General features: G+C 53.1%; 2 protein-coding genes across 2 annotated transcripts in view; one reads left to right on the top strand and one right to left on the bottom strand.

Annotated features, from left to right (window-relative positions):
- Window positions 1-3931: 3931 nt before the first annotated feature.
- Window positions 3932-5907, bottom strand: ARL4D (ADP ribosylation factor like GTPase 4D). The gene is made up of 2 exons (XM_059048312.2): window positions 5826-5907; window positions 3932-5219 (listed from the first exon to the last, which is right to left on the bottom strand). The coding sequence occupies exon 2, from the start codon at window positions 5122-5124 to the stop codon at window positions 4522-4524; it is 603 nt and encodes a 200-aa protein (XP_058904295.1). The 5' UTR covers window positions 5125-5219; window positions 5826-5907; the 3' UTR covers window positions 3932-4521.
- The window catches only part of LOC131746702 (transmembrane protein 106A-like), a 9034-nt gene continuing 2203 nt past the window's right edge, over window positions 5444-12274 (top strand). The window contains exons 1-5 of the mRNA XM_059048332.2: window positions 5444-5645; window positions 5709-5860; window positions 11263-11403; window positions 11512-11555; window positions 12121-12174. Coding sequence (XP_058904315.2) covers window positions 5444-5645; window positions 5709-5860; window positions 11263-11403; window positions 11512-11555; window positions 12121-12174 — 593 coding nt within the window. The remainder of the gene's footprint in view (window positions 5646-5708; window positions 5861-11262; window positions 11404-11511; window positions 11556-12120; window positions 12175-12274) is intronic.

The raw sequence follows: 12274 nt of genomic DNA, 5'->3' as shown, positions 1-12274 counted from the left end.
TATTTCAGGAGCTGTTTCGCCCACTCCGCCTGCCATCTGTGAGAAGCTGGGTGCTTCGGGAGTCCTCACCATCTGCCCACCTCCGCCATCAACCAGGCAGCCCCGGGTGGGGCTCAATCCCCAGGCCTGCAAATCCTCTACAGTATCGCTGGTGATTTTTTCTCTTACCTGCCATAAAGCAGGAGCACTGTGATGTCTACTCCCACACCCTACCCCCCCACACACACACCCTTCGGCTTGAAGAGGCCTTGAAATTTGAGGATGGAGGGTGAGGAGGCTGAATTAAATTCCCCCCAACACACACACCCAAACCCACTCTCTATACACACACATACACACACACACACACACACACACACACACCCAAACCCACTCTCTATACACACACATACACACACACACACACACACACACACCCAAACCCACTCTCTATACACACACACACCCAAACCCACTCTCTATACACACACACACCCAAACCCACTCTCTATACACACACACACACACACACACACACTTTGGCACTATCTAGAAAAATTAAAAATAAGTGTACCCTTTGACACAACAATTACACTTCTAGGAATCATCTTACAGGAAATCTCCCCCCAGTGTACAAAGAAATATATACAAGGAAGTTCATTGCTGGGGACATGCTGTGGATTTAATTAATAAATGAGGAGCCATTCATACAATGGAATCTCATGCAGTCATCAAAAAGAATGAGAAAATCCATATGTCCTGACATTGAATTATGCCCAAGATATAAATGAGAAGAGCAAAACTGTACAACGATATGCCTGAGATAACCCCATGTGTCATTCATATATATACTATGGGGCTCTCCATTTTCTAAGTTTCTAAGTTTCTTTTACAACAAAGACCTATTACTTTTATAATCAAGTGAGGAAGGGGGAAACTGTTTTTAAAAAAAATTTTTAAAAGAAGGAGGGAAGAACAAACACCCTCCTCTGTCTTAGCCAGAGGAAGAGGTTCCATGACACCCACCCACAAACTCCCCAGCCGTGGTCCTGCAGATGGCCTTGGAAATGATGTGTGGCTACAGACTGCACATTCCTTACAGCCCAGTGCTGGCCTGGGCTTTCCTTACTGCCTTTGCTCCCTCCCCTCCCACTGGCCTCCGTTCAGAAAATGCCCATGTTGGAGAACAGGCCGTCCTGTGTGCTCCTAGTGCTTCAGTGGAACTCAGTGCTTCCCAGGCCCTGGTGGAAGTGTCCATCTCCAGAAAGACTTGGTATTATACATGGTCACTGTGAAAGGAGGGTGGAGACTTCTGGCCAGATTTGAGGCCAGAGCTCTGCTGGGCTTTGAAGATAAAGCCCCCGCGTGCCTCAGGAAGGGGAGTGGGAGAGTGGAAAGCTGGTCCCTAATCTAATCAAGGCAGGGAGGGAGGGAAGGCGGGGGAGGTCAGAGCTCTGAGGTCCTGGACTTGCTCCCTGTCTCCAACCTCCTGGTTATCTGCCCAAGGGAGTCCAAAGAGCTGGCCTGGGAGGAAGGATCTGGACGCACCACTAAGTAGCTGTGTCCTCAAGCAAGTCACTGCCCCCTTAGGGACTTCTTTCCTCCCTTTTTGCTACTTGAGCACATGCAGCATGGGAGGACTGGACGGGGTGTGGGAAGGTGAGGGACCACTGCCATCTTTGCCCTCATGAGGGCTTTGGCGAAGCCCAGGGCACCCAGGAAAAGTGCACTCCATCTGGATTTTACCATCCAACCTGTGCAAGAAGAGGTGGCTGGGGCGGGGGGCGGGGGGCGGCAGTGGCTGGGGGCTGTGACTGGGGGGGTGCCGCTCAGAAGGGAGCCCCAACTCTGGGACCACTGGTTTCCTTCAACTTCACCTCACAGGCAACCAGCCCCTGCCCCCACTCTTAGCCCCTAGACACCCTCAGCCCTTAAGGAGCCTCTTCCTCAGCACCCATCTCAGGGTCTCAAAGAAATTCTCCTAAATAAAGAAGCTGAGACAGAGAAACTACAACCTACCTGCAATGCTGATCCCACCCCCATCCCAAGCAACTGGCCTAGAGTTCAACACGCAGAACCCCCGAGGTGGTCCCCTCCCTCCCAGCCCTCCATCCCTTTGATGGACTAAGGCAGGGATTATTACAAAGCTCCGGACCCTTATCCAGCCAGAATGTAGCTTTCTCATCAGAATGCCCCCGTGCTCCCCTCTCTCCGCAACGCTTCAGAGCAATTGGATTCTCCATCTCACTTGTCGCCAGCACCCACCTTGGTCCACCCCTCAGGGGGTCAGGGCACGAGCCAGGACATTCGCATGTCTCCTGGGGACCATGGCCCCCACCCAGGGCTGGAGAAGGGTTAGGGGCAAGAGGGGAGTAGAAGACAGTTCTAATAAGATAAGGAAAGAGGCTGATTGACAGAACCCTAGAGGTGGCACCATCGATGCCTCTCTGCTAGGGATGGGGGAGCACCTCTGCATACACAGTCCCCCAAATCCAGAGACCTCAGTCCCCCAGGTGACCAAAAATGGAGAGAACGTGTCCCTAGAGATTTTGAGACAAAAGAGCAAAACTGGGGTGGAATGGGGAAGAAAGATCTCCCAGCAAGACCTAGGGTCCTTCCAGCCGGGTCCTCCCCAGCCTGTTCTTGGCTTGCAGAAGAGGACTCTACCCTGAGGACTGGGAGAGATGAGTCACAGGTGTGGGTAGAGGGCGGCCAGGTAGCACGTGTCCCCAGCAGAACCAGCCCAGCAGCTCTGCCGAGCAGGCCCCAGCACTGACGCAAACTTGGGCACCCTTCCGGATGGATGCACATCCACCCCCGTCCTGCCAGCCACCTTGAGCGCCGGGAGAAGGGGCGTGCACGGGTGTTAGCAAATCTGACCTGGCCCAGACTCAGCAAACTCAGTTTCTGCCGGCTGCCTAGGAAGAAATGAGTTCCTTAGGAAGGCTCCCCCGGGATGGGGTTGCCAGCACCTCCCCTCCCTCCCCAGGTCCTTTAGCCTGATTCTGGAGCAGGGACCCTGAACATGCTCTGGGGATCCCGTGTTTGCACAAAGGGTGGGCATGGGACTGGGGGACTGGAAAGAACTGTGCTTGGTTTTTAATTACGACCCCCACTCAGATTAGGAAGAGCTAATTGTCCTCAGACACAGCTGGCCCTCGTGCTGGTGAGGTGGGCGTGACCCTGAAAGTCTGGGCAGGGGTATTCAGGCTCTCATGACACTAGCAATTTATTCTTACGATCACCGCTAACATTGGTGGTCTACGTGGATATCCAGCCGTCCTCACTCGCACCAGGCTCAAACAGCTACTAGCCTTCCCCTCTCTCGGGAAGAGCTGGACAACTCATGGCTGAGTCACAGGTGCCTGGCTGGTTCAATCCAGCCCAGGCCTCCCCAGCACCAGTCACTGCCACTGCTGCCAGTGAGCTGAAATCAGCGGGACTGAGCACACAGAGGTGGCTTAAGGCCAGGAGGAAATTACTTTTCATTCTCTCCACATCCCCCAAGATGTGTATTGGGGTTGGGAGAGGAAATCAGACTAACCACCTGAGTGCTGCGGACGAGGCAGACCTACCTACATAGACCTAAGAGGTGTCCCCAAGGGCAAGGACCTAGGAGCAGCTCACACCGGCAAAACTTGAAGTTAAATCTGCAAGGACCAGCTGGGATCGGGGGCAAGTCAGAGCCAGAGGAGGAGGGGAGGGGAGGAAAGTGGAAGAAAGAAGAAGGGACCTAAAAAAAACCTGGCAGAGATCAGGCAATAGCATGGGGTTATTTCAACTCTCTGTAATCCCCACCAGCCCATAAACACACAATCTAATTTTTTAGAAAAGTGCTTGCTTTGCAAATTCAGCTTCAAGATAAGTCCCTCCTCCCCACGCCTGCCTGCCCATAGAGAAATCTTGGACTAACCCTGAGGCTAGGTAAGGAGAGGAAAATGCCAGACCAAGGTTAGAGCTACAACATCATCAGTCTTTAATAACTTATAGGCAAATGCTAAAAAATCGTTAATAATAATACAGAGGACACACGTGGCTTATAAAAATGGTTGTGAGTCTACAAAGGTGGGGAGGAGTTCTTGGCACTTTCATACAAAGAGAAAAATATAGACTCTTACGACTGGCACCCCTAGAAAAGCAACCTGGGGAGACCCCTCAGTTGGGGGGAGGGGCAAGAGCTAGTTCTCGTTTATTCCAGATGCATCCTCCAAGAAACTCTCCTTCACCCCCAAACACATCTAATCAAAAAGCCAGAGAAGAAAAACAGGAAACAGGGTCGAGGTAGAGTCAGTTTACATTTAAGCCTCCACAGTCCTGCAGCCTCCACTTCTCCAGAAGAGACGATGAGGGAGAGATGTGAGAACACATCCCATCTCCTATCGCCCACCCCAGGGCTGCCCCAAAACAGGACCCCCGGTGTGCTCCTTGGCCCTTCATTGAGGTGAAAGGTCCTTGCACCCTGGGGCTAAGTGAGGGGCCACAGGCTCCACCTGGCTGTCCAAGTGTGCAGGCCCCTACTGGTGAGGAGGGGGCAGCCTCAGGTCACCGTCTCTTCTTGCCTGTCCGGGCAGCCTTCTTTCTCTTGAGGATCATCTCATACAGGCGCTCCAGGCCTGGCTGCAGGCCCAGCCCGTCCACAGCACTGCAGCCCTGCACGTGGGTGAGTGGGGCGGCAGCCAGCTCGCGGACTGCCAGCCTCTTCTCCACCTCGGCTGCGCTCAGTGCCCCAGGCTGATCCTGCTTGTTGGCCAGCACCAGGACAGGCACACCCTGGTTGTCAGAGGCCCTGCTGATTCGGTGTAGCTCCACCTTGGCCTCCTCCAGCCGCTCAGCCTCAGCAGCATCCACCACAAACACCAGCCCATCTGTCCGGCGTGTGTAGGAGCGCCACAGTGGTCGAAGCTTCTCCTGCCCCCCCACGTCCCACACTTGGAAGGTGATGCCACGGGACCCCCCCAGGGGCACCCGGATCTTCTCGGTGTTGAAGCCTTTGGTGGGGACACTCTGGACAAACTCTTTGAACTTGAGGCGGTAAAGAAGGGAGGTCTTTCCAGCCGAGTCCAGCCCAATGACCACAACGTGCAGGGCCTGGAAGTGAGGCAGGAAGGAGGCGGTGGGAGCCATCTCTGTCAAGTGGTTCCCCATGATGAACTCTGGCTAAGGTGCAGGTCCTGGGGCTCACAGTAGAGACAGGGAGGAGGCCTTGAAACTGCAAGCTCTGGAGACCACAGCTGGGCTATCTGAACAGGGAAAGGTCATAGGAGAAAAGAGGAGGAGATGTTTAATAATAAACATGAAATTTGCAACTTCTTGATCATTTCCTAAATCAGCTGTTCATTTTTTTAATTCCTTTTTTTTTTTTTAAAAAAAAAGGTATAACAGGTATAAAAAGGTATATATAAAAAGGTATATAAAAAGGTATAACAGAGGCTCTCCCCGCTCCCTGGGGGTCCTGACAAGGGCGATGAGACCTAGAGAAACCCCCAGGTCCCGGGACACTGCGGTTGGGGGGAAAGATCTCAATCGCCGGACAGTCAGCTTCCGCGCTTGTGGCAAGGTAGCAGGCATCGCGACCCGTTCCCCCGGAGAGAATGCTCGGGGGAACGTGCAGCTCGGGGGCAGAGGACCCAAATTAAAAATCAGGGTGCGGGCGCTGAGACCGGAGAGTGAGGCCCACTCCCACCCGCCTTCCACATCCCTAGGCGGTTGACACAACCCTCCTTACACAGAGACCCCCTCCCCACTGCCCCGCGACACTCCACTGCCCGCCTTCATGCGATCGCCGACTCCAGCTCCCCCGGCCCCGCAACCGGATCGCCTCGGCTCGGCCCGAACAGCCCCTTTACCTTCCGACAGCCGCGCTCTCCCGGCTCCCCTCCAGGTCAGCCCGGCGAGGCTCCGAGCCGGCCTCCAGCCCGCTGGCACTGCGGAGCGGCCCGGGGCACTCTGCCTTAAAACCCGCGCGTGACGTCACGTGGCGCGGGCCAATCAGCGGCCCTGCGGCAGCGAGGAGGGGCGGGCGGGGCGTGGAGATCAGCGGACTGGAATCCGGGCCACACTGTGATGGACGTCTGATCAATTGGTGACCGTTTTATTTGATCTTTTCTACCATAATCTAATATTTGGAATTAAACTCGGGATAAATCCGGGATGGAAGGTGGGAGGGGCAAAAGGAACACGCGTGGCAACGTTTGACTAGGGAGGAGAGGTGAACAGCGTAATACTCTCGATACCACCACCTCCCCCTCACCCAGGCAGAGATATCCACCCCACGTGTACGCTCCCTTGGCCGGGTCCACTCGAGAGATGCTGACAAGTTTTCCTCCTTTATCCTTCCTAATTCAATGTTTTAACCTGTTTGAACATGGAACCCCATAAAACAGCCTAAACCCATTTCCCCTATTGATCTTCGTAACAGCCAGAGGATAAACGGGAAGAGAGGGAACCAATGAGAGAACAGCTCTAGGTGTTTGGACAGGCACATGTCACTCTAATTTCCAATCAGGAAGAAGAATTAACCGAAGAGTGATAACTGTCGTCCAAAAATATATTGAGGTAAGGCAACAAAGAGGATTTGAAAGCAGGGCAGAATTGCAGGAAACAGTTTTCAAGAGGTAGATTGGGGTGCCTGTGAGGTTGGGACTGGTGTCGTCTGCATTATATAGGTGAAGAAAGCTCTGAAGGGCTCAATGACTTGTCTAAGGTCACATATAGCTAGTAAGTGGTTGAGCAAGGATGTGTCTGAATCCAGTGCCTTGGCCCCTCACCACTTACCTATCCAATCTCTCTCCTCAGGGAGATTCTCAGCAGAAGTCACCGCCGTTGTTGGTCAGAGTGCCCGCCAGCAGCAGACCCCCTGAGGGCCTCCCTTGTTCAAGTCGATAAAGACAGAATCCTTCGCTTCACAGGGTGTTTACTGACCTCATTAATACTGTCTCCTCTGCATGAGCCAAAGAGACTGTGGAGACATAGAGGATGAGCAGACCACAGGGCCTGGCCTCAGACAGCTTCTACTCTAGTGAGAGAGACAAGACTGGCCACTGACAGGGAACACTGGGACTTTGTAAATCCTGAGATAAGTACTTACAGGACTTCAGAGGCGGGAGAGAACATGTCAACTAGAAGCTTCTGGAAAGGTTTCCAGAAGTTAATTAGTCCTGCGTAGGATTGGTTGGGAGGTGGACAGGACTGAGTGGCACCTCCCCAGTCATTACAGCCTGATACAGTCTGGGCAGCACTGAAGAGGAGGAGATGTCACAAACGGGCAGTGTGACCAAAGGGTAACAGTGATTACCTGCAGGGAGGAAGGTAAAACTGAAGGTGGGGAGGGGGTTCAAAGGAGAATGAAATGTTAACTCTACTCTTTCCATTTTTACATGGAAGCTGGATGCTTGCATTTATTATATAATTCAGTGTTAACTTTTTAAAAGGCTGTCTATGAGGGGAATTGTAAAAGTGGGGAGGGGGGAGCCATTGCCAGACAGGAGAGTCTAGCCCTCCCTGCCCACTAGTTTCCCATCTGTTTAGCACCAGCCTGCCTTGCACCCTCCTTGTCCCCTCCCTTCAACAAAATCAGCCACCTGGTTTTCCCCAGCAATGCAGGGAGCTTCCCCAAATTCCTGAAGAGATCAAAACCTTAGGTAGGGCTTCCCTGGTGACGCAGTGGTTGAGAGTCCGCCTGCCGATGCAGGGGACACGGGTTCGTGCCCCGGTCCGGGAAGATCCCACATGCCACGGAGCGACTGGGCCTGTGAGCCATGGCCGCTGAGCCTGCGCGTCCGGAGCCTGTGCTCCGCAACGGGAGAGGCCACGGCAGTGAGAGGCCCGCGTAACCGTAAAAAAAAAATAAAATTAAATTTAAAAAACCTTAGGTAATTAGTTTGTTACACCCATGTTGGGGGGTGGCAGAATGCCGCAGGAGCTAAGGCACAAGGGTGGAACTGAGTTAGGAGAGGGGAAGTCAGAGCAAGCTGAGAGGTTGGGAACCACTAGCTCATTGAGTGGCCAATGCATGCTAAGCTGTGGTCAAGGGACTTTGCATACTGTTCCTTTTTTTTTTTTTTTTTTAAATTTTTATTTTTGGCTGTGCCTTGCAGCTTGCAAGATCTTAGTTCTATGACCAGGGACAGAACCCATGCACTTGCAGTAAAAGCACAGAGTCCTAACCACTGGACTGCCAGAGAATTCTCGACACTTTTCCTTTTTTTAATACACAACTCAAACCATGTAGTAAGTATAGTTATTCCAAAAAGAAAACACCAAAGCCAGAAATGGTAAGTAACTTGTCCAAGGTCACCCAGCTAGAAATTGGCCAAACTTGGCTTTGATCACATGCTACAATGGCTGTGAAACCGAAAACACAGAGAAAAGGAGAACACATGGAAACTGAAAACAAACACACATTGTTTTGTGTTTCTTCCACAGTCTTTGAAATTTCTTTAACATTTCTCCTACATCTCCTGGGCCTCACACCCAAGAAGGAAATTGTCACTTGATCACCTGATAAGGGAGATGAAACTGGCAATCTCCCCACCTTTCATCTTTTGCCTTTACCCGGAAAGGTGTTGATGAACAAATGGGAAGGAGGAGGTGGGGCAAGGTGAGGGTGAAGGAAGGGGCCCAGTTTGTCAGGGAAGCACCAGGCTGTGGGCGTACCCCAATCCAGTCTCCTTTAAATGGGATCCCCACCTCCACACCCAGCCTGGGGCCCAGGGAGCCTTCCTCCATTAATGACCATTTTGTTTCCTGGCAGCCTCACCTCTGCAGCCCTTTCTCTCCACAAGATCACAGCCCAGGACCTAGTGCATTGGAGGATGCCCTGCAGAGAACACTGGAACATTCTTACTTTGAGCATTCATTTATGGAATGCCTGCTAGGTTGAAGGCCTGAGTGAAATGGCTTAGGACCTGCCCTTGTGGAGTGGACATTATAATGAGGAGTGGGGAGAGACAGGGAATGGCTAAAGAGGTTAATGTCAGATGGTGATACATGCCATCAAGGAAAATAAAACACGGAAATGTGCTAGAGAGTGACTGGGGAGAGAGCTGCTTTACCTGGGGGAGGGGGCTTGCTCATGAAGACCTCTCCATTGTGACATTAAAGCCAAGGTTCAAGTAAGCATTCCAGACAGAAGGACCAACTAGCTGGGACCTACCTGCTTCCTCCCATTGGCTCCCTGACCTGGGTCAGATTGCAGCTGCTGAATGATTATTCTTCCTCAGAGCTGTCTCCCCACCAGACTAAACGCGGAGCCCAGGAGCTGGTTCTTCTCATCCACAGCTCTGCAGTGCCCAGCACTGTGCCTGCCACACCAGTAGGCAATCAGGAAATCTTTCATGATTCACGACTGCATGATGGAATGATCAAATGTACTCAAGGGGGTTCCCTGTGTATGGGAACCAAGCATCCAGCCTTAGCTGGGAGTTTCCTGGTCTGGGGTCCTTGGGGGTTGGCAGAGATGCCTGTTAAACCCTGCACTTCTAGGCAAGGTCTGGGCAGTACCCAACCCTCAGGCCTTTATCGAGGAAGAGGGATTTCTTGGAGGAGAAAAACAGAGGCCATGGGACAGATGACACTGGAGAGAGAGGCCCCCCTCAAGGCCTAGTGGGCTGAAACCCTGGGCTGAGAGTCATCATGAGTCTCCTGTCCTCCCAAGTAGACTGGCGTGGAAAAGCCACTTTCCCCCGGGAGCCTCAGTTTCCTCAGCATGTAACTAGGGACTTAGATGATTCCAGGTCCCTTTCCCCAGGCCAGCCCATGCTCTAGAGTAGGGGAGGGTACAGGATGGATGGAGCTCACCTAGAAAGCAGCTGAGGACATCCTTGTCTCCACAGCAGCCCAACCAAGTACCTGCCTGAGTGCACAAATGAAGAGAGGAGAGGAGTCTGCAGGAGTAGGGATGGGCTGGGGGAGTGGATGCCCAGGAACGGCTTCAGCCTGGGAATCACAAAGACCCGTATTTCAAATCCCAGCTTTAATTCCTCAAGAATCAAATGGAGGAAACACCTACTACTTAGAATGAGTGTGAAAAGAAAAAATGTGGGAAAGGGAACTTTAGGTATCCTTTTCCCATGCCAGGGGCCCTTTGAGAGGCAACTCACCCAAAACCACCCAGGGCCAAGGCAAGGGCTGGAAAGTGGCAGATGCTGCCCTCTGGTGGACATGTCTGTCACTGCCTGAGTCCTGAAGAAAAGTGGAGGAATGAAGTTGTGCACTTCACTCCTCTGCCTCCTTCCGGAGGTTTTTTTTCTTTTTTTCTGACCGCGATTCACGGCTTGTGGGATCTTAGTTCCCCCACCAGGGATTGAACCCTCGCCATCGGCAGTGAAAGCGCTGAGTCCGAACCACTGGCCACCAGGGAATTTCCCTGTAGTCTTCCTTTCAGACAGGACCTTTCCTACAGTTTGAGGTTGGGAATGGAAGATCCAGTCTTCTCGCGTTTTGTAAATGTATTTATTAGTTATTTTTGACTGTGTTGGGTCTTCGTTGCTGCGCGCGGGCTTTCTCTAGTTGCAGTGAGCGGGAGCTACTCTTTGTTGCAATGCATGGGCTACTCATTGCGGTGGCTTCTCTTGTTGCGGAGCACGGGCTCTAGGCGCAAGGGCTTCAGTAGTTGTGGCACACAGGCTTAGTTGCTCCGAGGCATGTGGGATCTTCCTGGACCAGGGCTCAAACCCGTGTCCCCTGCATTGGCAGCTTCTTAACCACTGCGCCACCAGGGAAGTCCTCTTTTCAAGTTTGTGTGTGTGTGTGTGTGTGTGTGTGTGTGTGTGTGTGTGTGTGTGTGTGTGTAGGTGAGATCAGACGTAAATGAACATTATTTGAGCAGAAAATCTAATTTTAGTTATATTTCCTATGCCTTTACTGAGGGCCTAATAGCTGATGCCAGGATCGCTGAGGCAGGAGGAGTCGACAGGGCGGAGAAGATCATGAAGAGGCAGTCACAGCCATGTTTTGGTGTCTCAGGAGACAGATCCACACAGGGAAGGGTGTCCCTGGGTGCAGTCGGGGTGGTGTGCCTGAGACTCCCTGGGTGGGCAGGACTGAACAGAGAGAGCCTTGCAGGGTGAGACTGGATTTTGAGTCAGCTTCATGTCTCAGTGAAAGGTGACCCCTCGCCATTAAGAGCCCCTCCGAGGGGCTCCCGGCACCGGGGCCTGGGCAGCCGAGGCCCACATTGGGGGGTGGGGCTCAGTCAGGCTGCGGGGTTTTGAAACCGTCTGACTTCTTCTTGCCAAGGCTGGTGCTACCCTAACCCCTTCCTTTCCCTGTCTTCCTCGCCAGAATATCTTGAGCATCTCCAATAACAACTACTACCCCATCGCTGTGACCCAGCTGACCATTGAGGTTCTGCACCTGTCCCTCGTGGTGGGGCAGGTCTCCCACAGCCTTCTCCTCCGCATCGGCCCTTTGGCCAGTGAGCAGGTGACTCCCTCTTGCTGGCCAGCCCTGCCCACAGGGGTGTGGACGCGGGTGGCGGGAGGAAAGGGGTGGCTGGAGCTGGGGCTAACCCTATACCCATTTGGTTGACAGATGTTTTATACAGTAGCCAACAGGATATGGGATGAAAACACATAGTGAGTAGCCCTTGATCCCTTCTCCCTTAGCCTCTCTGCTGGTTGGAAACCCACTTTGAATTCCCACCAGACGTTCTGATTGCTTAGCAAACCCTGCAGTCAGCATGTGGCCTGCACTCTTGTGGCCAAGACTGCAATGTACAAGCATTCAGGGCCCCCAGCCTCTGCCTGTTTGGAGCTGGACTGGAATGAAAGCCAGGCTAGAATCTGGTTAATACTTCACGATGTATGACCTTGGGCTCTTGAGCCTGACTCGCCGTTTTCTACTAAGGGAGAGGCCAGCCCGTGCCTGGGCCAAACCGGCGGGGCTTGGAGGAGTGATACTGCAGCAGGGGCGACATGCCCACCTTGGGCAGAGGGAGAGGGAAGGGGTGGGGGTGGCCTGTGGGGCCCCTGATGGAAAGGAGGCAAAAGGGGGGCTGGGACTGCGGGTCTCCTCCGAGCTGTCTGACAGGCTGCTCAGTGTGTGAAACGTGGGCCCAGGTTCTCTCTCTCTCTCTCTCTCTCTCTCTCTCTCTCTGTCTCTGTCTCTCTGTCTCTGTGTGTGTGTGTGTGTCTCTCTCAGCAAGATCTGTACCTGGCTGAAAATCAAAGTCCACCACGTGCTCCTGCACATCCAGTAAGTAGGGCCTGGAGCCCTGGTACCTGCCCTCTCCCACTTCTGCCCCCCGTGGGAGGAGTCATCGCAGCGAATCCCGTGAGTCTGTGTCGGCTCTTGG

The sequence above is a fragment of the Kogia breviceps genome, chromosome 19, assembly GCF_026419965.1.
Source record: "Kogia breviceps isolate mKogBre1 chromosome 19, mKogBre1 haplotype 1, whole genome shotgun sequence".
In the NCBI taxonomy this organism is placed as follows: Eukaryota; Metazoa; Chordata; class Mammalia; order Artiodactyla; family Physeteridae; genus Kogia; species Kogia breviceps.
Note: the sequence above shows the minus strand (reverse complement) of the source record. Positions and strands in the feature narration are given on the sequence as shown.